Source organism: Oratosquilla oratoria, chromosome 30 (assembly GCF_046742065.1).
Source record: "Oratosquilla oratoria isolate Oo_2021 chromosome 30, ASM4674206v1, whole genome shotgun sequence".
NCBI lineage: Eukaryota > Metazoa > Arthropoda > Malacostraca > Stomatopoda > Squillidae > Oratosquilla > Oratosquilla oratoria.
Window position 1 is genome coordinate 7,863,780 of NC_134806.1, and position 27,500 is coordinate 7,891,279.

The 27,500-nt window shown below is 38.7% G+C and overlaps 2 protein-coding genes across 5 annotated transcripts in view; both read right to left on the reverse strand.

Annotated features, from left to right (window-relative positions):
* The window catches only part of LOC143041003 (E3 ubiquitin-protein ligase TRIM71-like), a 205,317-nt gene that overhangs the window by 75,888 nt on the left and 101,929 nt on the right, over window positions 1–27,500 (reverse strand). The window lies entirely within an intron of this gene.
* Window positions 18,291–20,124, reverse strand: LOC143041337 (uncharacterized). Its single transcript, XM_076213159.1, has one exon. It carries the CDS (start codon window positions 19,224–19,226, stop codon window positions 18,405–18,407), a length of 822 nt encoding a protein of 273 aa, XP_076069274.1. The 5' UTR covers window positions 19,227–20,124; the 3' UTR covers window positions 18,291–18,404.

The window sequence follows — 27,500 nt, forward strand, 5'->3', positions numbered from 1 at the left end:
TCTGAAACTAAGCTAATTTCCTCATGTATCTTTATCCACCCTTTCTATTCTTTGATCACTGACATTTTAATTTTCCTTGGTCTTTTCATTACTTTTCACATAGTCTTCTAGATTCTTTTCCTTTAACAAAGCACTTTTCACCCTGCCCATCCACCTCATTCTGTCTTCCCCTCAAGTTTACTCCATCCACCTCTATTTATCATACTTTTTACTAGTTTCTTAATTTGTTCTCCATGCCCAAATTGTCTCATTATTATTTGATCAACCCTATCTGCCATTCTCTTGCAACCCTGGGTCTCTACCTCACTTCTTTATTTCTCACTTTATCAATCCTCATAACCCCTTCCATACTTCTTAAATATCTAAGTCTCAAACACATTTAGTCTTCCTTTCTGCCTCCTTTAAATTCCAAATCTTCCCTCCACACAGTTCTGTGAACATGATCATAATCATTACTATTAGTTATCATCATAATTATTGTTGTGATAATAGTAAAAGTAATAACAATGATGATGACAATACCTACAGTAATAAATGCGTCTTCTATATTTGTGTTGTCCTCGTTTTCTTCCATAACATGAAAACTGAAGGTATGTAGGATTGTTATTACAACTATAATCTCAATCTAATGAAGTACCATCAGATGGCAGAAATGTATGTATAATTTGATACAAATAAAAATCCACAATATATACTTCACACATAACACCACTGGATGAGCAAACAGGCATGTGACATGATGATAGATCAGGGAAAGGTATAAAAAAAATGTACAAAAATTTGCCAATATGGAATGATAGATCAACAAAAGGTCTTACAGAACAAACTGGATGAAATATAATCCAGGCCAACATAAATTTCAGGCAAAGTTTGATGATTGAAAGTAGAGATGAAACCCATTGAGCACAGCAACAACCATATATACAACAACTAGGTAAGCACAACAGGATAATTACAAAAAGTATAGCTATAGACTCACAAGTATGCCATCCAATCATTCCTATGTGACACTCACAAATGGAATAACCTTCCTTAAAAACATTATGTAACAGGTTAAACAACACCTCAATTTATCATTCACACCAATTCAAAACACCTGTAGCCACCTCATAAGTTCTTCTTTGCACTTTATGAGTCAAAGTAATTAGCTCCTGTAATATAACTTCACCTGCATGCTGCTTTTCCATTTCTTTTTTGTGGTAATCTACATCTTTCCTTTTTCATAAGCAAAATAAACATTTGTAACTATTCTTCTGTGTGAATGGAACCATGGGTCAAAATTAGATTGCCTATTATGATACAAAAGTAAAGTTCTCTCAAACATAAAATTGGAGGTGGAATACAGAATGAAGAGGTGATGAATATAGTATTAGTGATGGGTCTGAAATAATATACAACAAGGATAATGCAATAAAAGGCAAGGCTTGAGTATTGTTACTGAAGGTGGTGAGGCTAAATGAAATGTTAAAGTAGGCCTATAACAAAGAAGCAATGTGCTCAATGACTTGTTCTGAGTGGCACTCACACATCAAGAGAGGTAGAATGTCACTGGAGGATGGTAAGAAGCTGCGATGACCTTCAATGTGATGTGAAGAAAGAACATAAAAAAATAATAAAAAATAAATAAATAAAAATACTAGAAGAAAAATGCACATCAATTTGAAAGATGGAAACAATTTGAAAGGAGTAATTGATAAATGCAAAGATGACCTGAAGATGTTTATTAGATTTGTTAATTGTAAACTGAAGCACAGAAAGAATATCTAACCTGAAAATTGAATGAGCATTTTTTTTTTCTTGATCTAGTCAAGAGTGTGTTTGATTAGTCTTCTGTCCTACGCTTTCTTTGATTAATGTTCTCAAACTGTTACTTAATTTTCCCTTTGACTTGAGAAAACTGGATAAAACTATATACATACCTACATACATACATATACCAAAGGCTTTTTCCCCCTTACACAGGGGGGGGTAGCCAAAAAGAAAAAGGCATAGAAATCACTCCCACCCATTTCATTTCCCATATATTCCACTCCCCTCCACCCTCCTCCCTCCCTCCTATCTTGGTACTTCCTGGATGACGGGTCATCCCTGCATCCTGTCCACTGCCCTGGGTCAGAAGCAGTGTTGCAAGACACAGCACATCCACAGCAAGGCCGCTTCATAAATTCGGCGACCCCGCCTCTCCATCCCCTCATGCAGAAAAGGAGAAGACGGGGAGAAATCCCTTCGGGCTGCGTCAAATTTTTTCTCATGCATACTTCCTCACCCTCCATCCCCCACCCACTCCCCCTCATGCATCACAGCCTCATCTATACACAACCCTTCTCCATTCACCCCTATCTTCTGTCCTCTCCCATCCTTCCTCTACAGACATTCCTCTCTTTTGTAAAGCCCCTTTCACCCCATCCATCCATCTCATCCTAGGACGCCCCCTCATATTCACTCCTTCCACCTCCGCCTTCCACACTTCTTTGACTAATCTTTCTTTACTCATTCTTTCCATGTGTCCAAACCATCCTAATACTCTTTCATCCACCCTATCTCCCAGCTCCCTTTCCACCCCTGTTCTCCTTCTCACCTCCTCATTTCTCACTCTATCTAGCCTAGTAACCCCTATCATACTTCTCAGACATTTCATCTCAAACACATTCAAACTCCTTCTCTCTTCCTCTCTCATGTTCCATGTTTCTGCCCTGTACATGTTGGCACAAATACTTCTTCATATAACCTCCTCTTAGCATCCATTCTCAAATGTCTATTTCTCATTACTATATACATATGTATTATTAATCCTTGTGCATTTGTGAATGTGTTTGGAATTAATTTGAATATCTATTTTCCAAAATTAAAATGTTATTAGGCTTTGTTTTGAATAAAGACATGAAGGAGACAACAGGTCTCAATGAAGAATCTATTAAGGTGGGGCTGCCTTTCATTAGCCCCTTTTCATTTAAGCGATTGTAGACTTCAAGTAACATTTTTTACAGTATACAAGGAAGTAAAAAAGTAAGCTGTAATAGCGAATAATAGCTTCTAGTCTGTGTTCAGGAGGGAAGATGACTTCAAAGAAAGGAAGAATATAGATGTATTAAATAATATTAGAGTGGAAAAAAAAAGGTTACTGAAAAATTTAGAAGTGAGAAAGGCACTGGAACCAGATGGGACCTCAAGCTTGATAATGAAAGTGAAACAAACAATTAGTGGACAAAATATATCAATTGATAAGTGTTCATTAGAAAAGGGAAGAATGCTACAGGAATTGGCAAATTTTGTGCCAATTTACAAAGGGGGAAGTAGTAAGGAACCTTTAAATTACAGACCATTGTCTTTAACTGGCACAATAGCTGTGTGTAAAAACTGAGAGCTGAATGTAATATTTGTCAGATAAACAAGTCCTGGTAGACAACTAACATGGATTCAAGAAGAGAAGAACCCATGTAACAAATATGATAAGTTTTTATTTGAGAGTGATGTGCTGCACAAAAATAGAGGGTGAAAAGATTGTGTATATCTGGACATGGAAGTTTTTGATAATGCCTTGCTAAAAACTATTATAGAGGTTGGAAAATAATGGAGGCCTGAAAGGAAGCATACTGGGGTGGATAAAGGCATTCCTAAAGGACAGGTGCACAAGAACAGTGGTGAAGGATAAGTTATTGGGCTGGAGGGAAGTGACAAGTGGGGTGCTGCAGGGTTTAGTTCTGGCACTGGTAATATTCTTGATTTATATTAATATGACAGAAGGTATGGTATGCTACACTGACCTATTCACCAAGGATGGCAAGATCATGAGGAGGGGGTGAAACAATGAAGATTGTGAAGTACTGCAAGAGGACTTAGATATGATCTATCAATGAGCCAGAAATAGAGGATGAAATTCAATACAAAGATGTACAAAATTCTAGAAATAGGCCAAAACAAAAATAGACCACACAACTATAAGATAGGAAATTAACTAATTACAAAGGCATAGGAGAGGGATCTAAGGGTGTTGACTGTGGATAATTCCATCACCAAACATATAATAAGAGGAGAGACATAGACTGTTGATGAACAGTGTTACATTGTAACATTCCATATATAAAAAAAGTTAATTGAATGTCTGATCTACCCCAGATTAGAATGTGCAATGAGTGCAGTCACCTCACAAAGATTATATATATATAAATAATACATATACCAGTATGTATATATGTATAATTGAGAGAATCCAAAGAGTAGTGACTAGAACAACTCCAAGTCTGGCAGACAAGACAAAGAAGTTGGAGGAAAAACTGTGAATGCCTACATAGTAGAGGGGAAGAAAAAGAGGAGATATGATTGTTATATTTAGAATAGAGAGGGGTACAAGGACAACTGACAAAGAGGACCTGCTGGTATGGGATGACAAAACATCAAGAGGACATAGCATGAAGATAACTTGCCTGAAGGATGTAAGGAAGCACAACTTTTCATAAAGAAGCCTCAATCTATAAAATGGACTGAAAGAAGGAATAATTCTGGTAGACACTAAAGGAATTAAAGGTTAAGTTTGACTAATGGATATATAGACAGGACCCCATAAACATGACTCCAACCCCATACATTACAATTAGTTACATCAAACACCTGAAAATGTCATACAAAATTACATAATTTGTGTGTCACAATTGTTGGAGCACCATCACTGGAGATGCTAACATCATCAATATGTCATTTGCTTCATTTCAGGCTAACCTTACATCCAATTTCAACACACACCAGGTCACTGCCAAGCTTGTGGTCAATCCAATTTCAACACACACCAGGTCACTGCCAAGCTTGTGGGCAGACTCCTAACCCCAGAACAAATGCATCACTATGTTAAAGTCTGTAAGGATCCAATTCAATAGTATCAGGTTGACCCAAACTTCAGGTAGAAGCTGGTAACAAGTAACAAGAGTCTGGTTCTAAGGTTGTAACCTAGAGACCAAATAGCAGGTTTTACAGTGGTTAAATCTACAATCTTCTGCACTGAAGAAGAAGAGGCAGGTGAGGAGCACATCACTTTTTTCTTCTTCCTCTTTCCCCCAACATCTGTTTGGTTGTGTACTGTGAATTAATCCTCCAGAGACAGAGTTCTATGACACTATTCTGATGTCTAAGGGAGAATATCAAGAGCAAACAACATGAATGACATGATGACAATTGAGTCTTCCCACATGACAACCTGCCTGCTCACACAGCATTGAAAACACAGTGCTCTTATGTCCACACCAACACAATCATTGCTTCCCAGCCATCCCTACTGGCAAGCTCTGGTACCCTGCAGTGCCCACCCACCCCCAGGGAAAAAAAAAAAAAAAAAAAAAATCCAAGCTAAAAGGTCATTGTCTCAACACCATGAAGATCCAGCAGGTGGTGCCTGATGAACTATACTTTTCTGGAACCACTATATAACCCCTAAATGAATAAAGTTAGGTATATTTCTAGCTTCCATAGTGTGTGCATTTACCTAGTTGTAGTATGGAGGACAAGAGTGATATGGGCTTCCACCTCTGTGCTTCCTTTAGTGAAATTCAACTTCAAGTTCATTCATGCTATCTTAATGTACTATTACTTCCATATTATTCCATGCAGCAATGATTCTATATGGAAAACTATATTAATGTCCTTAATGTCTTTTAAACACCCATGGCTTGTGATAGTCCTCTGATCCCCAGTACATCCTCTTCTCATGGCTTTAAATATTGTTATGACATTTCTTTTTCTTCCTTTGTTGGAAGCGCCAGTCTATTCAATTTTCCTTTGCATGTTTCATCAGCTAGGTCTAGAGCTATTCTATTAGCTGGTCTTTAAATTTTCCCTAATCTTTGTGTGGTAACCTTAATACTGCAGCATATTCCAATCTAGGGTGTATGAGGTGTCTGATCATTTATTTCATTACAACCTTGTCCATACAGAGAAATGTCATTCTGATATTTGTCTAATATATACATCTCAGTGATGGCCTACTTTTATTACATCCATTTCATATATATATATACATTGAATTTCATTGCATTTAAATTAACCTCCAATACCTGACTGTCAATACATCGTATCCAGATCCTCCTATAGTAATTTGCAATAATCTAGCAATTTCTATCAGTATGTATTTTCATGTGGTGACCATACTGCTGCAGTATATTCCAATCTTGGCTCCATGCATATATCTTATCTATCTAGATCCTCCTGTAACCAAACATGTAACCATCCATTCTAAACATACTCGTACATTTCTTTTTGTGTGAAGTACACTCCAATCTCTGATGAATCAGATTTTCAGTATTTTTTCTTTATCATGAACCACAGTTGTATTGCTTATCTGTCAGTCTGGAAAGGAGTTTGGTTGCTGCCCTTTGTATCCTCTTGATCTTACTTATTACCTTCATTCTGTGTGGGGACCATACCACTGAAATATTCCAGTCTTGGATGAATTATGGATTCAGATAATCTGTTCATCTTCTTTTTGCCCATATACTGAATAGTTCAAAAGTGGTATTTTGGAACTACTGTCATGTCCAATATTTTGCCATTTTTTGTTGATGCTGAAACTAATTTTCCATTCTTGGCTCCGCGTATAGTATTTGTGTTTCACCACGGTTTTGGAGTCGTGATTGACAATTATTATTCCCTCAGATGAGACCTCAGATCTCATACATGGCCCATTCTAAAGGTAATGCTGTGAACTCTCTCTCTCTCTCTCTCTCTCTCACACACACACACGAGAAAGTAGTGTGTGCAAAAACAATACATGAATTTGAAAATAGTTTAGATAAAATGAGATATGAAGACGGGACACTATGAGCATAGCTCCCCTTCCCGTAAAATACAAACTAGGTAAATACACACAACGGAGCTAAGTTAAAAAAAAGTACATGCACACTTTATACACAATGGCTGAATGCATATTTACTTTATTGAATAAACATTATTTTGCGCAGCCATACCCCTTTACATGGTACGTATTTTCTGTCTGGGGAAAAAATCCAAACGCACCAAAGCTGAAGGGCTAATTACAGGAAAGAGTTGCGATTCACTGACGAACAGGTTTCGCATTCATTTCTGGAAAAACTACTCAATGCGCTCTCTCTCTCTCTGAGAGAAACCGCGTTTCCAAGATCTACATCTACTCAACAGGCGGCAGACTGCACAACACTTCGCTACTAGTTATAAAATTAATTACAAAAAAAAAATCTACGCCGTTGGATCAAAAACATTGGGAGGATTATATGTATTAACGTACTAAGGAATATAATGCTCTGCATTAGTTCAACAAGTCAAGACCGAAGAACTATAATACTGAGCAACATTTCCGACGCAAATCTCCACCTAGTTCAAAATATATGAACATGCGCGTCAAACAGGAAACACCACTCTCTCGGTCGATCGCGTCGCCCTTCCCTTTCTCCCTCCCTCCCTACCTCTCTCCTTTCCTCCTTACCCTCCCTCCCTCCCTACCTCCGTTGCACCCTTTCCCGTAGCGAGCGCCCCCCACCCCACACAAGCATTCGACACATTGCGAAAATTCCGAAATTCTTCGCTCACGTCCCACGAAATCATTCATTCACGCTCGTCCAGCAACTCCTCGCCGTGTGAGACCTCCTGTGGCAGGAGACGGGTGAGCGAGAGGCGAGGCTAGCAACCCATGGATAACTAACTTCTCTACAGTAGCGGGAGAATTCAATCACACACGGGGATAACTAAAATCAAAGCGCCATTCAATACAGAAGGGGATGTGGACGGTGTGTGTGTGTCCATTTACCTAGTGTACGCGGTTGGAACAATACCTTGTTTTGAATCCTTTTAGTGTTGGTTTGGGTTAGATTGTATTTTCACCTAATTCCACAAGTCTACACTTCTACATATGGAAAAATACACCTCCCGACATCTTTTAAACAGGTTTCTTTTTTACCTTTTTATATTATTATTATTATTATTATTTTTTTTTTTTTGCTGTGATCGCTTGTCAATCTTTTCGTACCAGCAATTCTTGTCCATTTTCTCCAAACATGTTTCCAGTTTAAACATAATTGCATGTGTGTGTGTGTGTGTATTTACCTTACGGGAGGGGAAGCTAATATCTAATTTGCTCTTAAATTCTTGTATTGTTTTTGCACACACCATTGTTTCGTCTAGTATGTTCCATACATTCATCACTGTTGGGAAAGTTTTTCTTTTTCAGACCTCTTCTATGACATTTTTTAGATTCTTCCACGTCCTCTTGTATTTCTGTATCAAGAACTTCTACACCTCTCATAATTCTATAGATAGTCAACAAGTCACCTCTCTCTCTCTTCTTTGTTCCAGAGTCGATAATTCTAGTTTTGACAATCTATCTTCATATGACAGTTTTGATAGTGTTGGGGATCTTCGTTGTTGCTCTCCGGATTCTCTCAATTTCTCTTGTATTATTTTTAGTACTGGGTGACTACAGTGTCGCTGCGTACTCAATTTTGGCCGTATCAGTGTGACTAGTATTTCCTTTATCATTTCTTCATCCAAGTAAAAGCCACTTTTACTGATATTAGCAAGTTATAGGTTTCGCTGACAATCTCGTTTATATGTTTGTCAGGGGACATACCCTTTGTGATGATTACTCCCAGGTCTTTTTCACCAATTTTATTATTATCGTATTTTTTTTTTTTTTTTTTTTACTTTTTCCAAATTCCATTATGCTACATTTCTTAATGTTGAAGTCCACTTCCCATTTCTGACTCCATTCCCAAACCCTGTTCAGATCTCTCTGCAGAGAGTCACAGTCCGTTTCAGTACTCACTTTAACAGTTTTGTGCCATCTGCAAAGAAGCTCATGTAACATTCCACACCCTCGTCCATGGCATTCACACAGATAGCAAACAATATTGGTGCCAATACTGATCCTTGTGGAAATCCACTAATCAACTCTTCCCAAGTACTCTCATCTCTGAGCACTATTCTTTTTTCTTCCATGCAAAAAGTTCTCCATCCATTTCAGTAGCGTACTTTGTATCCTTCCTATGGTCTCCAGTTTTCTTAATATTTTTTGTGTGGGACTTTATCAAAAGCTTTTTGTAAATCTAGGAAAACACAATCAGCACACCCGTCCCTTTCCTGTATTGTATCTAATAGCATTGAATAAAAACAGATCAAACTTGTGGTACATGATCTCCCCCGTCTAAATCCGAATTGTCTCGGATTTAGTATATGGTTCTCCTCCAGATGCTTTATCCATCTACTTTTTATAACTTTTTCACAGTTTTTGACTACCGTGGTTGTAAGGGAAACTGGTCTGTAATTTGTTGGGTCTTCCTTATTTCCTCATTTATAAATTGGTACGATATCAGCATTTCTCCAGCCTTCTGGTATTTTCCTTCTTTTAGTAAGCAACTTATTATGTTATATATTTTGTCTATTAGTTTTTCTTTACATTCTTTAATATCCAGTTTGCAATTCCATCCGAGCCGTGCAATTTCCTGACACCAAGATTCATTATTTGATCCATTATTTCTGTCAGTGTTGCTATTATTTCCCTCGTTGGGGGAGGGGGTCATTTCTCTCCCTTCATCCCAATGTTGCACATTTTCTCTTGTGAAAATAGACTTGAAATGTTTGCTCATGACTTCAGACATTTATGTATATTCTGTGTATTCCATATTCCCTTGACGTAGTTTCACTATTTCCTGTTTTGTTTAGTTTACCATTTACATATCTATAAACGAATTTTGGCTGATCTTTACATTTTCCTATTACGCCTTGTTCAGTCTTTTTCTTCCCTACGTTCAATATAGAAGGGAATGTGGACGGTGTGTGTGTGTGTGTGTGTCTATTTACCTAGTTGTATTTATCCAGTTGTAGTGTACGCGGTTGGAGCATGACCCTTGAACATGGCCATGTGTATTTACAAATTTGTAATATACAAGGTATACTAGTAAGATTCCATCTCCACTCCCATCAGTAAATTTTGACCTTAACTTGTCTCAAATCATTTACTCTTTACTATTTTTTCATTCAAACTATTCTGCGAATCAATGTCCTTCAAACATCTAGTCTTTCATTTTTTTTATCACATGGCCTTTGGTTTTCTCTTGTTCCCACATTTTCTTTTCTTTATCAAGTATATCTACAAGTTTCATTATTCTAAACACTTCTGTAAGATTATCTCTCGTCTACGGGAGGTAGGGCCAGAATATTCAGTCTGTATGATTTATCAGCAAGATTTGGGACAATTTCAGTCACTGTTCTCTGAATTTTATCTTGCCTGAATTTTATCTTGTTGCAGCATATTCCAATCTAGGGCGAGTCACATTTTTAATAATCTCGTCTTTGCCCCTATTGTGGAACGCTTCTCTTATGTTTTTCAATAGATTTTAAGTTTCCTCAGTGATCCCTTTGATTGTGTTTCTTGTGACAAAACTTCCTTGACAACTCCCAAGTCTCTATCTTCTTTGCTTTTGTAATCAAATTGTTACACTTTCTGTTGAAGAGTGATGGCCTATTTTACACCTATTTCCAATATTTTGCATATAACTTGTCAAATTGTCCACCATGTCACTAACATGTACCAAGAACATTACTTTGGCCCCTGTGTGGTTCCTCCACTAGTCAGTTTTCTCCATCCAAACATCCTACCCTTCACTATTGTTCACATTAATCAGTTCCTTTGGATTTCATTCATCCCAACAAGTTCCCTTTAAGACTTAAATGCTCCAGCTTCCATCATTTTTGTAATGAACTAGTTCCTTTTTTTGGGTAGAAACTCAAAAAGGGAAGGGGATAACAGTTGGGCGAAGCAATAATGTAAAGCAATGTCAGTGTAGGACAAAATATCATTTTAGGATATGTCAGTAAAGGATAAAATATTACATTAGGATGTAATGTTAATGAAGGACAAAATATCAGGACGGGATGTAATGACAGTGGAGGACAGAATATCATTTTAGCGATGCCGGACATAATGTCAACGAACGACGGATGGCCGATGTGGGACGCGGTGACGGAGGGGGCAAGATGTTCATGAAAGACCGGATGACCGTTGGGGACCAGATGTCCGTGATGGGGCAAGTGTCCATAAGGCACTGAATGTCAATAAAGGACCAAATGCCAATATAGAGTAAGGTGTCAATAAAGAAAATTATAATGTAAGGCATGATGTTGAAAATCAAAAAGAGTAAAAAAGAAATAATAACGAGTTTCTTAAACCCATGTACTTTAATGCTCATAGTATTAGGAATAAATTTCAAGAAATACAGACATATGTCAAAAGTGAAAATCTCGATATGAGACATTGTTAAATGGTAAAGAGTTTGAAGCTGAAATTAATATTTCGGGATTTAAACACTTTCATCAGGATAGAAACCACAAGAAAGGTGGGGGTGTTCTGTTATACGTTAAAATTAATGTCCTTGTCCGTGTTTTAGCGAGAGGGAAACAGGATGCATGTGATAATTTGTGGGTAGAATTAACCCGAACAAATGGACAAAAGATGACAAGGTGTAACATAAAGGCCAAAAAACATCATCATTAACAGACGTCAAACTGTTGTTTCAAAAACCGTCTAGTTTATGTACCCGGGACTTATTGATAATGGGTGATTTTAATTTTACTTTCATTGATTGCATGACCCTTGAACATGGCCATATAGGTAGTCGCTTGATAGATTTTCTCGGCGACAATTACTTAGTTCAGCATGTAAAAGAGCCCAAAAGACGGAAACTTACTTGATCTATTGATTACTAGCCGCGAAAGCATGAAAACCAATGTAGAAGTTGGTGAAACCATTGCAAGTAGTGACCACAACTTAGATTCAAACTGCTAATAAAATGGAATAGATTTTTGCGTATCTAAAATATCCGATTCCAATAAAGCTCAGTTCACAGGACTACGTCAGGAGCTTCAGCTTACAGACTGGGAGGCAAAATTAAGCGAGAGACCTGTAGATCAGATGTGGGAAATATTTCAAATTACACATTGGCCCAGTATTATCTGCCGACTGTCAACTTGAATATTCAAATGAAGGAATGTGTAAAATTTCAAACTATTTTAGCTCCGTATTCGAAAACGAAACACCTGAAAGTGAACTCCAAACTTAAACCTGTGAAAAGTCTAGGGTGAACTTACTACGGTAAATATACAAAGAAAAAAATTAAAAGATGTATAGAAAAACTAAAAGTTAATAAAACACCAGGGCCTGACGGTTGGCATCCAGGAATCTTAAAGGAAATGAAAAATGAGATTGTTCCATTAAAAATTATTTTCGAGAAATCCATCATATGAGATGTCCCAAGAGAATGGAAGCTAGCTAACGTTACTCCTATATTTATAAAAGGTGACAAAAAAGACAAAACATGACTAACGGCCTATAAACATGACTTCAATTGTAGGGAAAATGATGGAAACTATCATCAGAGATGCTATCGATAAATGATAGCCAGCATGGATTCAGACGGAAACGTTCTTGCGTGTGACTTACAAGAATTCTACAACACGGTCATCTCGAATCATAACAAAAGAAACAATATAGATTTAATATATCTAGACTTTGCAAACGCTTATGATACCGTCCCACACGAAAGACTACTTACTAATTTAGTTTCACATGGAATTAATAGTAGCCTATTAAGTTGGACTAGTCATTGGTTAAACGATCGAAAACAGAGTTGTTCTAAATGGCAAGACTTCTAGATGAAAAAATGGTATGAATGAAGTTCCTCAGGGTTCCGTTCTTGGGTCACTTCTATTCATAGTATGTATAAATTATATAGACGGACTGAAATCTATTGCCTCCAAATTTGCTGATGATACAAAAATATGCGGAATGGCAAACGATCACTTAAACCAATTTATTCAAGAAGATTTTGATAAACTCCAGCAATGGTCTGGAAAGTGGCTAATGAAATTTAATACAAGTAAATGCAAGGTTATGCACACAGGTGAAAATAACAGTAAATACGATTACAAGTTATTTGGAAATTCGTTAACAAAAGTGGATGGTGAAAAGGATCCCAGCGTAGTTATCAGTTACGATCTCAAATCATCTAAGCATTGTATTTCAGCCTATGAGAAAACAAACAAGTTTCTAGGGATGATAGCGCGATCTTTTGACTTCAAAAGTCCATCTCTCATTAACAAGCTATATAAATCGTTAGTTCGTCCACATTTGGAATATGCTGTTTCCGTATGGTCTCATTAAAGAAATTGACAGATTGAAAAAAGTACAACGGCGAGCCACTAAACTGGTTCCAAATATCAAAAATAGACCATACGAAAATCAACTGACACGTAAGACTCGGAGGTGACTTCATATAGGTCTTACATTAAGATTCTAAAGGGAATTGGCAATATCAAGAGTGACAAAATTTTCACACTGAATGAGAATCAGACATGAAGTAATGGTCTCAAACTGCAAGGAATTAGATTTAATTTGTAAGTGGGTACAAACAACTTCGTCAACCGTGTAGTTAATGGAATAAACTTCCTGCAGAGGCAGTGCAATGTAGTTCAGTTCGAAGCTTTAAGATTTGTTTAGATAAACACATAAGCAAGATGCTGTAATGCCTGCCATCTATTTTATATTTGTTTGTGTTATTATTCATTAGTTTATTGTTTATTTCATTATCTATTATTTCTGATTACTATATTTACTTTTTACATATTTGTTATTATTTAACTTTGTTTATTATTTAACCTATTTATTTATTTGATATACAATTATAGTATAATTTTTATTTACTTAATCATTCATCATTAAATTATTTTCGCAAACGACCTAGTTGTTGACCAAAATGTCTCCTGTCGGCATGCTCCTTTGTAAAACACATTCTCTAGATAGAAGTAAAGTCTATCCAACCAAAGAATTAGAAACACATAATCGTCCCTTCTAACTAAAGTGGTTTTCCAATATTGCTCCTCTTCTAAGCCTCGACCATCTGCTTTTTACTCACACAAACACAATTATATATATATATATATATATATATATATATATATATATATATATATACTGTATGTATTACAAAGGATTACAAAGGCGGAGCATGCTGACGAGACCTTTTGATCCATATCTAGGTCGGATGCGAAAAAAAAATCATAATAAAATAATAAAAATTATAATAATGTAAATAACAAATAAAATACATAAATAAATATATATATATATTTATATATATATATATATATATATATATATATATATATATATATATGTGTGTGTGTGTGTGTGTGTGTGTGTGTATTTACCTAATTGTATTATACGGGAAGGGGAGCTACGTTTTGTCTAGACTGCTTTTAAATTCGTGTATTGTTTTTGCACACACCACTTTCTCATCTAACTTGTTCCAAACATCTATCACCCTGTGGGGAAAGCTGTTCTTCAGGTCTCTTCTATAACTGTCCTTGATTTTCTTTCCGTGTCCTCTTGTATCTCTGCTATCCCATTTTTTTTAGATCCTCTCTATCAATAGTTTCTATGCCTTTCATGATTCTATAAATAGTTATCAAGTCTAATCTCTCTCTTCTTTGTTCCAATGTCTGTAATTCCAGTTTTGCTAGTCTCTCTTCATATGATAGTTCTGAGAGTGTTGGTGCCAGTTTCGTAATTGCTCTTTGTATTCTTTCAAGTTTTGTTATACAATTTTGTACTTGGTAACCACGTCGTCGCTTCACCATTTCTTCGTCCAGGTATGTAAATGTCACTTTCATTGTTCTTATTAAATTATGTTTCTCCAAAAATCTTGTTTATATGTTTCTCAGGGGACATATTATTCATAATAATGACTCCCAGGTCCTTCTCATTTTCTACTTTTTTATTTCTTCCTCTCCCAATTTATATGATCCCACTATTCTTTTTTGGCTTCTTCCAAATTCCATTATACTACACTTCTTAATACTGAATTCCATCTCCCACTTCTTACTCCATTCCCATACTTTGTTGAGATCATTCTGTAGCGACTCACAATCTTCTTCAGAGTTAATTTTTTCAACAATTTTGCATCGTCCGCCAAGAAGCTCATATAACTTTCAATTCCTTTATGCATATCATTAATATATATAGCAAACATTATTGGGGCCAGAACTGTTCCTTGTGGAACTCCACTTATCACTTCATCCCAATTAGAATGTTTGTCTCTTATCACCACTCTCATTTTTCTTTCATGCAGGAAGTCTTCCATCCATTTCAGCAGTTTGCCCTGTATTCCTCCTGCAGTTTCTAATTTCTTTAGAAACTTCTTATGTGGCACCTTATCAAAAGCCTTTTTCAGGTCTAGAAATGCACAGTCAGCCCATTCATCTTTCTTTGAATAGAAACACATTAGGTTTGTGACGCATGATCGTCCTCGTCTAAATCCAAATTGTCTTGGGTTTAGTACGTTGTTTTTTTCCAAATGCCTTATCCATCTAGTTTTGATAATTCTTTCACAAATTTTAGCTATCGTACTTGTAAGAGAGACCGGCCTGTAATTAGTAGGGTCTTCCTTGTTTCCTTTATATATTGGTACTATACTCTTTTCCAATCTTCTGGAACTTTTCCTTCTTTCAATGAACTGTTTATTAGACTTTGTATTTTGTCTGTTAGTTCATTTTTGCGTTCTCTCAAAATCCAGTTTGCCATTTCATCTGGTCCATGCGATTTTCTGACATCGAGTTTACTCAAGTGATTCATAATTTCATTCCTTGTTACTTCATAGGGGGGGGGAGGACTTTCTCCTCCCACTCGATATCTCTAAGTTGTATGTTCTCCCTCGTAAACACAGATTTAAAATGCTTGTTCATAATTTCTGCCATTTCTATTTCCTCTGTGTATTCAACTTCTTGTCGTAGTTTCTCCAACTCCTGTCTGTTTTTCAGTTTGTTGTTTACAAATCTGTAAAATAGTTTTGGTTCTTTACATTTTTCTATGACATCTTTTTCGTATTTTCTCTTTTCTTCTCTGCACACTTGTACATATTAATTTCTATAACTAGTATTTATTTTCCATTTTTCAGGTCTTTTGTCTTTTTTCCATTTTATCCAGGCTTTATCCCTTTTGTCTTTTAGCTCCTTACACCTTTTGCTGTACCAACGCTTTACATATTCTTCTTCTTGCTTTTGTCTTGGAACATACTTTTCCACTCCTTTATAAAATTGTCAAAATAATCCATTTCTCTTCTACTGTTGTTTCTTCCTTGTGTATCCTTTCCTAGTCTGTTTTTTTTTTAAAAGAATTCTCTTATTTTATCAAAATTTGTTTTACCATACATCAATCTTTCCTTTCTATATTGTTCGTTTTTTCATGTATTTTTCCTCGTTTAGTTCCAGTTCAACCACTGTGTGTTCACTTTTACTTATTGGCATCTTATATTCAATCTTGTTCACTATTTCGGGTTATGTGATTATTAGGTCCAGTCTTGATGGTTCTTCTTCATTTCTATACCTAGTATTCTCTTGTATCCATTGTGTCATTGTATGTTCTATAATCATATCAAGTAGTACACTTCCCCATGGATCGTCTCCACCTTTCACTGTCATCTCTTCCCAGCAGATTTCTTTACAATTAAAGTCGCCCATTATAAATATTCTTCCTCTATCTTCCATGATCTTATTTAGTGTTATCCTTGTGTCTTCTAACATATTTTTGTGTTCTCTCTCTTCCCACGAAGCTGTTTTATGAGGCACATAATTTACTTCAAACTTCCTACTCTTCCCATCCTTGTTCTCCACTTCCATCATAATCATCTCTACTCTATTTTTTCCATATGTAACATTCCTCACATTTATATCCTTCTTAGGAACATAACTCCACCCCCTTGTTTTACCTCTCTGTTTCTAATCCAACAATTATATGCACCATGTCCTACACTGTTAGGTGGTAGTGGACCTTTCAATTTTGTCTCCAGAATTCCCATTATGTCCGGTTCTTTTTCCTTCAGGTAATCATTCAGTTCGTTCAAGCCTGTTATTAAGTCATCTATATTTATGTAAGTCGTTTTCAATTTTCTGCTACTTCCATTGTGTTTTCTGTTTCCCTTCCGTTTTTCCCTGCTATGAACCATTTTCTCGCTTTCATATTCACCACTCTCCAATAGAATTTCTCTTTTTCTGTCTTTTCTTTTCTCGTTTTTTTCCATTAGCTTCTTGTCTTTTTGCTTTTTCAACCTCTCTTTCCTCTTTATTAATTTCTTTTTATCCACACCTGTTTAAATTGTTCACCGTTTGCTAGTTTCCCTGTTTTTGCTAAGATATTCTCTGCTGTTGTTTGTGACCTGAATTTGATCCTAATTGGTCTGGTCTGTTTCTGTTCCATCTTCTTGAACTACTTCCAATATCTTATTTACTTTCTCCTTCTCCTTTATTCTTGTACTCCAATTTGTATTATACTTCTCTTCCATCCCCAATATAATTATACATTTCTTTTTATCCGCTAAGTCTCTCACTATATTCTCCTTGTCTCTCATCACTTTAATAATTGTGTCTTTAGTTTGATCTTTCATCTGTTGTGCTACTATATCCTTAAATACAATTTTGTTATTCTCTTGGACTTTTATCCAACCCTGTACTTCTTTTGCTATAGACTCTTTATTCTCTATTATTTCTCTTTAATTTCTCATTCTCATCTTTTACTTCTTTTAACTGTCTTTTTAATTCTTCCAATTTATCAACTCTGCGCAATCTGTGTAAGTTGACCGAACCTACTCTCCCAATGTTCGGTCATTTTCTCTAGTTTTTCTTCTAGACTTGCTAATCGGGGGATGTTGGCATCCCCCCCCTCATTAAATACATGTTAATTATTATTTTCACTTTCCATTGTGTTGTTCTTATCTATATTTCTAACCTTTTACTAACATTTTCGATTTCCCCTGCATCATCAGCAGACCTCTTTTTTACATTTTTTTCTGCCGTCAGGGGGAGCCCGTTAGTCTTCCTCCTCATTTCCTTCCAGTTCCCTTAGTAATCCCTCCACTTCTCCCCTTTCATCACCTTCCACTACATCACGAGCTTTCTTTCCCTAATAACACAAAAAGGTACACCCTCGTTGAGATCCACGAAAATTTCACTTCTCCGGAGTTCCAATCTTCGCCGTGAATCCGTCTGTGTGTGTGTGTGTGTGTGTGTGTGTGTGTGTGTGTGTGTGTGTGTGTGTGTGTGTGGCTGAACGGATATTTGGGCCACGAAACTGCAACCTAGGACATTTGGGCCACGGTGACTAGGATATTTGGGAGATGGGATAAAAAGTGGCTACAATATTTTTTATCAATATAACTGTTTTATTCAATATTGCAACATAAATTGAACATATATTTACAGAAATCAAGTGAAAAAAAATCAGTGAAATGTACAAATTAGAAGCACAAAACAGCACAATTATTTACAAGTTGGGCTGTCCTCCGCGGAGGTTGTGGCTTATGCCACGAGGGAAGGCAGGGATGGTCTTCTTGCCTGTCTTGAGGTCAAGCACGAGGTTGGAGGCGGACCTGAAGTTCCTGGTACACCATCTTCCCACGCTTGGAAGGGAGGATCCCACGTTCCTTCTGGAGCAGGACCCCATCGATGGAGGCAGCCTCAGCCTGCAGGCACTCGATTAACTTCCAGACAGTGGGGTTTGAGTGTCCCACCAGGCTGAAGAACTTATTGTTCCAGCCCTCACAGATATTTTTGGTTCTAGGCTGGTTGTTGAGGGTGGCTTGGTGCATGTTCCACTTCTCAGGTGGGAGCATGGGCGGCGTGCGGCGGAAGTGCACTGGACTGATGAGTCCAGGTCTGGTGTTGGAGTGGACGTCACGGCGGTGGCGGAGCTGGCCGGAAACGTAGGTCGAGTCGAAGTACTCAGTGAGTGCTGCAGCAGCATCAGACATGGTGGAGCGTAGGTATGCCATGCCTGACTTGACGTCCTCTGGGGGAAGGGAGGCGAGGGCATCCAGCTGCCCGCAAAACAGGCGGAACTCGTCGTCAGACTCGTACAGGTTCTTCAGCTCCAGGACCTGGATCTGACTCGAGATGGACTGGCTCAGGTGGTAGAAGCAGAACCGGACCTGGACCTCCTCCCCGAGAAGCACCCGCAAGGCCAGCTCCACAGGCCGCTCGAAGTCGATGATGACTGTGCTGGGATCACAGCCACCCTCTTCAAGAACCCGGAAAAGCGTCTCGTAACTGGTCTGTGTTTTGCGTTGCAGCAAGGCGCAGACCAAAGGAAGGTAGACGCCGTGGGACCGACCCTGGATCACGTAGAGCTGGGTGAAGAGTCTTGGAGAAACGGAGAAGGTGCCATCCATGCACCAGTCGCCACAGGCTGCTAGCTCCTCCAGATGACGAGGGGTAGTGAAGATGATGATGCGCCCATCTGCTTCCTGCCCGTTGTCATAGTGGAAGTTGGATGCCCAGTCGCCGATGATGACCAGATCCTGCAGAGACTGAGGATCCTTCGGACGGTACTCAGTCGGATGCGACGCAGGGCACGCTTCGTAGAATTGGCCTTAGGCATGCGTGCCTTGACCTCCTCTTGGTGTACATGAATGAAGCTATCCAGACAGATGTTCTGGTCCCCTCTAGATGATTTGATGACTTCGAGCTCAGCTGGCATGGTTGAGTAGCTCAGTGAATGCGATATGACATCTCTTGATATACAAAGCGAGGTGTGGGAGAGGATCTGGTTGGGACGGTCGATAAACTAGAGCTAAAACACTTCAAGACAGAGTACTTGCAAAAAGGCATTAAAAAAAAATATATATAGTAAAAAAAAAAAAATCATACAAAACATTTAGTAATATGTTGAAAGAGAACAAAAAGAAAAGAAAAAAGTTTGTGGCCCAAAAATCCACCCCAGGTGGCCCTCGTGGCCCAAATGTCCTAGGTTGCAGTTTCGTAGCCCAAATATCCTAGATTCCGTGCACCGAGGCTTGGGGTGGAGGTGGGGGGTTAAAAGCGAGCGATGATGTTTTTATTCAACACAACCATCAACCCCATCCCCCAAAAGTCCTTACCCAACCCGACCCCCAAAGCTGGGCTACCACCATAAAAACATCCACCTGGTCTTGTTGCAACATGCCATAATATTAAGTCACATACTGCATACCAACAATTATCACCACACCACGATGAAGTCGATCGATTCATTAACATACAATTATCACTGCCATTCATTTAGTACCCACGTGAATTATTATTCGTTCAACTTTCACAGGTAAACCAATTATGAATTCTCACACTTCAACATAGTTGTATTCAGTGTTTCTGTAAGTGAGGAAAGACAGTAGATAAACGTGTCGAGTAAATTTGGGGGGGGGCGAGATTTACAATGACATTTACATGTTCAATCCAGTCTCATACACACACACACACACACACTTTCCAAAATGACATGAACAAGGACTGTCCAAATCAGAATGATCAACTCTGGAACAAAGAAGGGAAAGAGGAGACCTACTACCTATAGAATTATGAAAGGAATGGAAACCTTAGATAAGAATGATTTATTGAAATGGGACAATGGAAAAAAAAATAATTACAGAAGAGATCTGAAAAAATAGCTTCCCACACAGTGATAGATACCTGGAATAAGTTAGACAAACAGTGTGTGCAAACACTATTCAAGATTAAGAAAAAAAAAACTTGATGCTGGAAGATACAAAGACGGGTCATCGCTCCCTTCCCGTATAATACAACTAGGTAAATACACACACACACACACACACACACACACACACACACACACACACACACATTTGATAAGGTACCACACAATAGATGAATAAGGAAGATAGAGTCAATAGGTGGCATCAGAGGAAAATTATTGGAATGGATGAAAGACTTCCTGACTGGGAGGAAAATGAGAGTAGTAATTAGAGATAAATTCTCAAATTAGGAAGAAACGAAAAGTGGTGTCCCGCAGGGATCAGTACTGGCCCCGATCATGATTGCCATATACATAAATGACATGGATGAAGGAGTAGAGTGTTATATGAATTTCTTTGCAGACGACGCAAAAATACTAAAGAAAATAAAAACTCGAGGAGGATTGCAACTCATTACAAGACTTGGACAAGATCTGGAAATGGACTCAAAAGTGGGAAGTGAAATTCAATATCAAGAAATGTAGTATAATGGAATTTGGAAAAAGTAAAAACAGAATATCGAGAGATTATAAAATTGGTGAAGAGGTCAAAAATGTAAACTCGGAAAAAGACCTTGAAGTGATGATCAGCAAAGACTTGACACCGGATAAGCATATTAATAAAATAGTCGGAGAAAGCTACTATTTATTGAGGTCAGTAAAAGTGGCATTTGCCTATTTGGATGAGGAAATTATATAAAAAATAACTACACTAATAAGACCCAAACTCGAGTGCGTACGCACCAACACTATGGACACCCAGTACCAAATAGAATATAAATAAATTAAAAAGAATACAAAGAGCAACAACAAAGCTGGCACAAACTCTTTCCAAAATGACATATGAACAAAGACTGTCCAAATTAGAATTACCAACTCTGAAACAAAGGGAAAGAGGAGACCTACTAACTATCTAGAATTATGAAGGGAATGAAAATCTTAGTTAAGAATGATTTATTGAAATGGGACAATGGAAAAATAATAGGACACGAAAAGAAACTGAAAAAGATAATTACATATGAGACATGAAAAAATAGCTTCCCACAGAATGATAGATACTTGGAACAAATTAGACAAAGAAACAATGTGTGCAAACACTATTCAAATTTTTAATAAAAAAAACTTGATGCTGAGAGATACAAAGACGGGTCACCACGAACATAGCTCCCTTCCCGTATAATACAACTAGGTAAATACGCACACAATTATATCCCAAAGTGATCGTTAAATTGTGCGTTTCGGTCTATTTTTGAGGTTAAAATTTAATAACCCTCGGTAGTCGAAAGAGGAATCGTGTCTTTCAAAGTCGAAATGCATTTCCTCCAGTCAGGTTGATGGACAATCGGTTGCGTGCATGCATGGAGTAAATATGTATAAAGTCAACAATTAGTTTATTTCTGCGCATACTCCCCCCGCCTTAATTTCCTATTTATCTATTTTGCAACCAATTTCTACATAGTTTATTAGACAAAATTTAACCCGAACAACTGTCTATGCTAAACTATATTGCTTCAGTGATGGCATACTTGAGGGTGCGGAGTGCTACACGTACTCGCAGCCTCCGTAATGTCCACCTGCATGCCACCACCCTTCTGTTATTTCCCTTTATATTCACCATGACTTCCTGTAATTGGTTTCAAACTGTATTGCATCTGGTGAAAGTCTATTCCAATATTTCACTGTTATATTTGGGGGAAACCGCACTTTTATTTACTTATTTATTTAATAATTTTTTGAATCGGGGATGCGGCTTTCGGAGTTTCAGCTCGTGTTCTTCCTATCTTCCCTCCAACATATTTGCCATTTCCCAAAGACACATACTGGGTGGTATTATCCCCTTGATTTTTCTTCCCGAGTTTATTAATTTCTTTCCTCAAACCTCGGCCGTGCAAGCTTGAATATATTCCTTTGAGCTCAAGAGTCCCACACCACTCATTAATCTGGCTGGTTCTTACTGTCTGATGTCTTAGCCATGTTTAGGTTTTTAGCCGAATTTTTTCCTTATCCACTCTTTTAATTTTTATTCTAATTTGTATGATTCTTTGTCATTTTATGGTCCCTCACACAATCATCGCACTGCATTTAATGATATTCCACTGCACTTCCAGCTTTTCGCTAAAATCGTAGATTTTGTCACATTTCGTCTGCGGGGGTTAGTTGATATTTCGTCTGTTATTTTCACAAGTTTATCTGAAAACCGTTCATTCGGCTGCTTACTCCCTCTACCAAGTGGTTTATATAAAGAACATGACTGGTACCAGCACTGCTTCCTGTGGAAATCCATTGGTCTCTTCTCTATCCTTTCAAAAAGTGTCCACCTGTTTCAAGAATTTAACAAAAAACCGCCATTTATACACTTCCAGCTTCCATTTTAGTCTTTTACAAGGCAACTGAGCAACGACTTAGGTCCAGGCATTCGTATTCCTCCCATACTTTTCTCTTTTTCGACAATTGTCACAATAACTAAGTTGGTTTACTACAAACCTGCCTACTATGTATTCAAATATCTCTTCTGTTAATCACTTCCTGTTTCCTGGTGCGTAGACTACTTTTGTGTGTGTGTGTGTGTGTGTTTTGATTGTTTGTTTGTGTGTGTGTTTTATCTACCACTTCGATGTCCAGCGTACACACGCGCAAAAACACGCATATGGAACCAGAAATACTCAAACGTCTCTCCAACGTTTTCCAATCAACTCTCCAGAGACCATCTACTGTCACGGATCCTCCCAAGGGACAGTCTATTGTCCCTAGGTGAGCAGAGGACCCGACTTTTCCAGACAACGCCCCGAACCTAACAATTGGCCTCGCCGCATTTCGGGTCAGACACCCGAAACATCTGCTTGATCAACAGAAGCCGCCAGTATGTCGCCGAGACTCCCGGACACCTGCACTGCGCGGCTTTCGTCACTCAACAGATTATATATATATATATATATATATATATATATATATATATATATATATATATATGGCCATCCTTGTAAATATTTAATCTAGCAACCCCCGGGGGTTGCATTGTATATGTAGACCAGAGAGCAGTCTGGAACATTAAAGTCAACTCCCAGACTTTAATTCATCAATGCAGAAGTAACCATCTGTACACTCGTGTGTGTGTGTGTGTGTGTGTGTATTTACCTAGTTGTATTTTGCGGGAAGGGGAGCTATGCTCGTGATGTCCCGCCATTGTATCTCGCAGTGTCTAGTTTGTTTTTAAACTCATGAATGGTTTTTGCGCATACTATTTCATTATCCAGTTTGTTCCAAGTGTCCAAAACTCTATGTGGAAAACTGTTTTTCTTCAGTTCTCTTCTATAGCTATAATTTTTTATTTTCTTTCCATGTCCTCTTGTGTTTCTTTTGTCCCAGTTAAGTAAGTTCTCTCTATCAAGTATCTCTGTGCCTTTCATGATTCTGTAGATGGTCAATAGGTCACCTCTCTCTCTTCTTTGCTCCAGTGTTGGTAATTCCAGTTTAGCCAATCTCTCCTCGTATGATAGGTTTGCAAGTGCAGGTGCCATTTTTGTAGCTGCTCTTTGGATTCTTTCTATTTTCTTTATATTCTTTTTGGTACTGGGGGACCACAATGTCGCCGCATACTCTAATCTAGGCCTTATCAATGTAACCAATATTTTTTTTTATCATGTCTTTGTCCAAGTATGTAAATGCCACTTTTATTGATCTTAGCAAGTTGTAAGTCTCCCCGACAATTTTGTTAATCTGTATATCATAGGACAAGTCGTTCGTGATAATTACACCCAAATCTTTTTCGGATCCTACTTTCTTTACTTCCTTGGTTCCAATTGTATATTTTCCTGATATTCTGTTTTTGCTTTTTCCAAACTCCATTATGCTACACTTCTTAGTATTAAAGTCCACTTCCCATTTCTGACTCCAGTTCCATACCCTATTTAGGTCTTCTTGCAGTGCTTCACAGTCCTCATCAGTTTCTACTTTCCTTAACAGTTTGGCGTCATCAGCAAAGAAGCTCATGTAGCAGTTCACGTCCTCGTCCATGTCATTCATATAGATAGCAAACATTATTGGTGCCAGTACAGATCCTTGCGGTATTCCACTGATCACCTCTTTCCAATCTGAATATTTTTCTCTGAGCACTACTCTCATCTTTCTACCAGTCAGAAAGTCCTCCATCCATTTTAGTAGGTTTCCTTGTATTCCTCCTATGTGTTCCAGTTTTTTTTTTAGTAATTTTCTGTGTGGTACTTTGTCAAAGGCTTTTTGCAAGTCTAGGAATGCACAATCAGCCCATCCATTTCTTTCTTGCACTATGTCTATTAGTCTTGAGTAAAAGCATATTAAGTTTGTGGTGCATGATCTTCCTTGTCTGAACCCGAATTGTCTTGGGTTTAATATGTGTGTGCGTGTGTGTGTGTGTGTGTGTGCGTGCGCGCGCGCATGTGAGCGTGTATTCGAATGTGTGTGTGAATGTGTATGTGTGTGTGAATGTGTATGTGTGTGTTTCCCCATGGTCTTGGATCATGTGTTGGACTCGTGATCGACAGCTATTTCCCTCCCGGAAGAGAGCTCAGAGCTCATATATGACCGATCTATGGGTAATGCTGCGACTTTACACGCGCACACACACCCAATTCCCCGCTCACGAGAGTTGGAGTAACGACTCGCAGCGCAGCGATACTGAAATTATTTAATCTCTGGGCGGGATTCGAACCCGGACCGCCGTAGCGGCAGCCGGGAACTCTACCACCGCGCCACCGAGTCGTGTGTGTGTGTGTGTGTGTGTGTGTGTGTGTGTGTGAGAGAGAGAGAAAGAGAGAGAGAGAGCGTGTATGCGTGCGAGTGTGTGTGTGTGTGTGTGTGTGTGTGTGTGTGTGTGTGTGTGTGTGTGAGAGAGAGAGAGAGAGAGAGAGAGAGAGCGTGTATGCGTGCGAGTGTGCGTGTGCGAGTGTGTGTGTGTGCGAGTGTGTGTGTGTGCGAATGTGCCTGTGCGTATGTGCGAGTGTGTGTGTGTGTGTGTATTCACCTCGGATCTGCTGCAGCCTCTTTTCGAGACAGCCAGACACCACCCTACGGCAGTGAGCTCAGAGCTCATTATTAGCAGATCTCTGGGTAGGTCTGAGTCCACTCACACTCCACACACCGGGAATGCAAGGTCACAACTCCTTGACTAACGTCCCGTACCTACTCGCTGCTAGGTGAACAGGGGCTACACGTGAAAGGAGACAAACCCAACTTGTCTCCGCCCGGTGTGTGTGTGTGTGTGTGTGTGTGTGTGTGTGTGTGTGTGTGTGTGTGTGTGTGTGTGTGTGCGTGCGTATGTGTGTGTTTGCGCGCGGGCGTGCAACCTCTTCCAACCTACACCAACCGACTGACCTAATGGCTGAATAGCCGTATGGTTAATCTACAATTCCAAACCTAACCGTATGGACCGCAGGAAAAAATTGAAACACTCAGCACTACTATAAAGCAGGACGACGAGTCCTGTCTTTGGTACCCCGTTGTAATACAAGGCACTAGGGAGCGTGTCACACAAAAACCGCAAAACTATAACCTCATTGCACAAGGCGGCCACAAAGTGACCTTGAAGTCAGCTGCTTCTTGGGTCGACCACGAATCGCAATGCGAGCAGGTCTCTAAGTTACGCCTTTCCCCAATCTTGCCCAGCCAGCCTTTCCAAACCATGCCCACTCCAGCTCAACCGAGTCAGCCCCTTGTGCTGATGATGAACGGGTCCAGCTGACCAGCCCCGGTCCAGGCAGACCGCAAAGGTATACTGCCATCGCGGGCACATCGGGCAAGAGGTGCAGCCTGCGAGTATAGGGGAGATGGCCTGGCTGAGCCCTGCAGCCCGGCCCAGCACCCGAGCACTGCCATGCCCTGCGTCGCCCATCCAACCGACCAGACCTGGAGCGAGTGACCTATTTTTCAACACAGAACTTGGCTGAAGTAGTGAATCAAGTTGATACAACCAATTCTCTACGATTCAGCACGCACACAGACAGACAGACAGACAGACAGACAGACAGGTACACACACACATGATCTAAGCTAGTTACCTACTTTCGAAGGACGCATTGAACCTACTGAATCCACAGGAGAGCATACAAGTGATTCCAATGCAGGTAATGAGTGATGGTAAAACAAGAAACCTATTCTCGGGGTCTCTAAGAACAAAAGAACGCATAGCGAAACATCGAAGTGCGCATCTGACTTCGGTAGGTTTCTCACCTTGAAGTTTCGCGCGCGCGCGAGAGAGAAATCATCACGTAAGATTTGAGGAGTTGTCTGTTTTAGGTTGAAATTAAGCATTGAGGAAATTCATTTCATCTCTTGAAAATGAGCTCCATAGTTTGGAGAACAATCCTGTACAATCAACCGACCTTGTTCAGATATCCAGCATACAAGGGAAAACAACTCTCCCAATGGACATGATGGATCAAATTATCAGTATACCCAAGGAAAACTACCTCAGAATTATGTCTAACAAAGAAAAGATCGGTAAATTGATGGAGGTTCGAGAAGGTAAGTTTTCTATCCAACAGAGAAATCCGGTTGACTTCAGTGAAATTATGAAACAGCAAAAAAGAGATGTTGATGAAAAATGACACGTCCCCGACCAGATGAAACTACTCAAACGCGACTGATCAGATAGATGATGATTCGTTTCCTCTAAAAAAAAACAAAGTTCAAACCACGAGGCACTGCTAATTATAATCAAGAGGTCTTGAAATTTAGCAGGTAATGGCTAATTTTAAGGAATTTTGGGTATGGAGAGATACTAACGAGAAGGAATGGGCAAAGACACGGGAACTGATAATCTGAAACAGAAATTATCGTTTGCCAAATTGTTTTCAAAAGTATTTCGTCCACCAATCTTTCGCAATGTTCTCTTTAATTCAGTGGCACTTCTTTATTCTGAGACGACGGCACTCCAATAACACTGGACTGGCTACTTTATCAA

Excerpts from the sequence above, each read along its gene's own strand:
- LOC143041337 (XM_076213159.1), bottom strand. The coding sequence starts at position 19,226 with ATGGATGGCACCTTCTCCGTTTCTCCAAGACTCTTCACCCAGCTCTAC.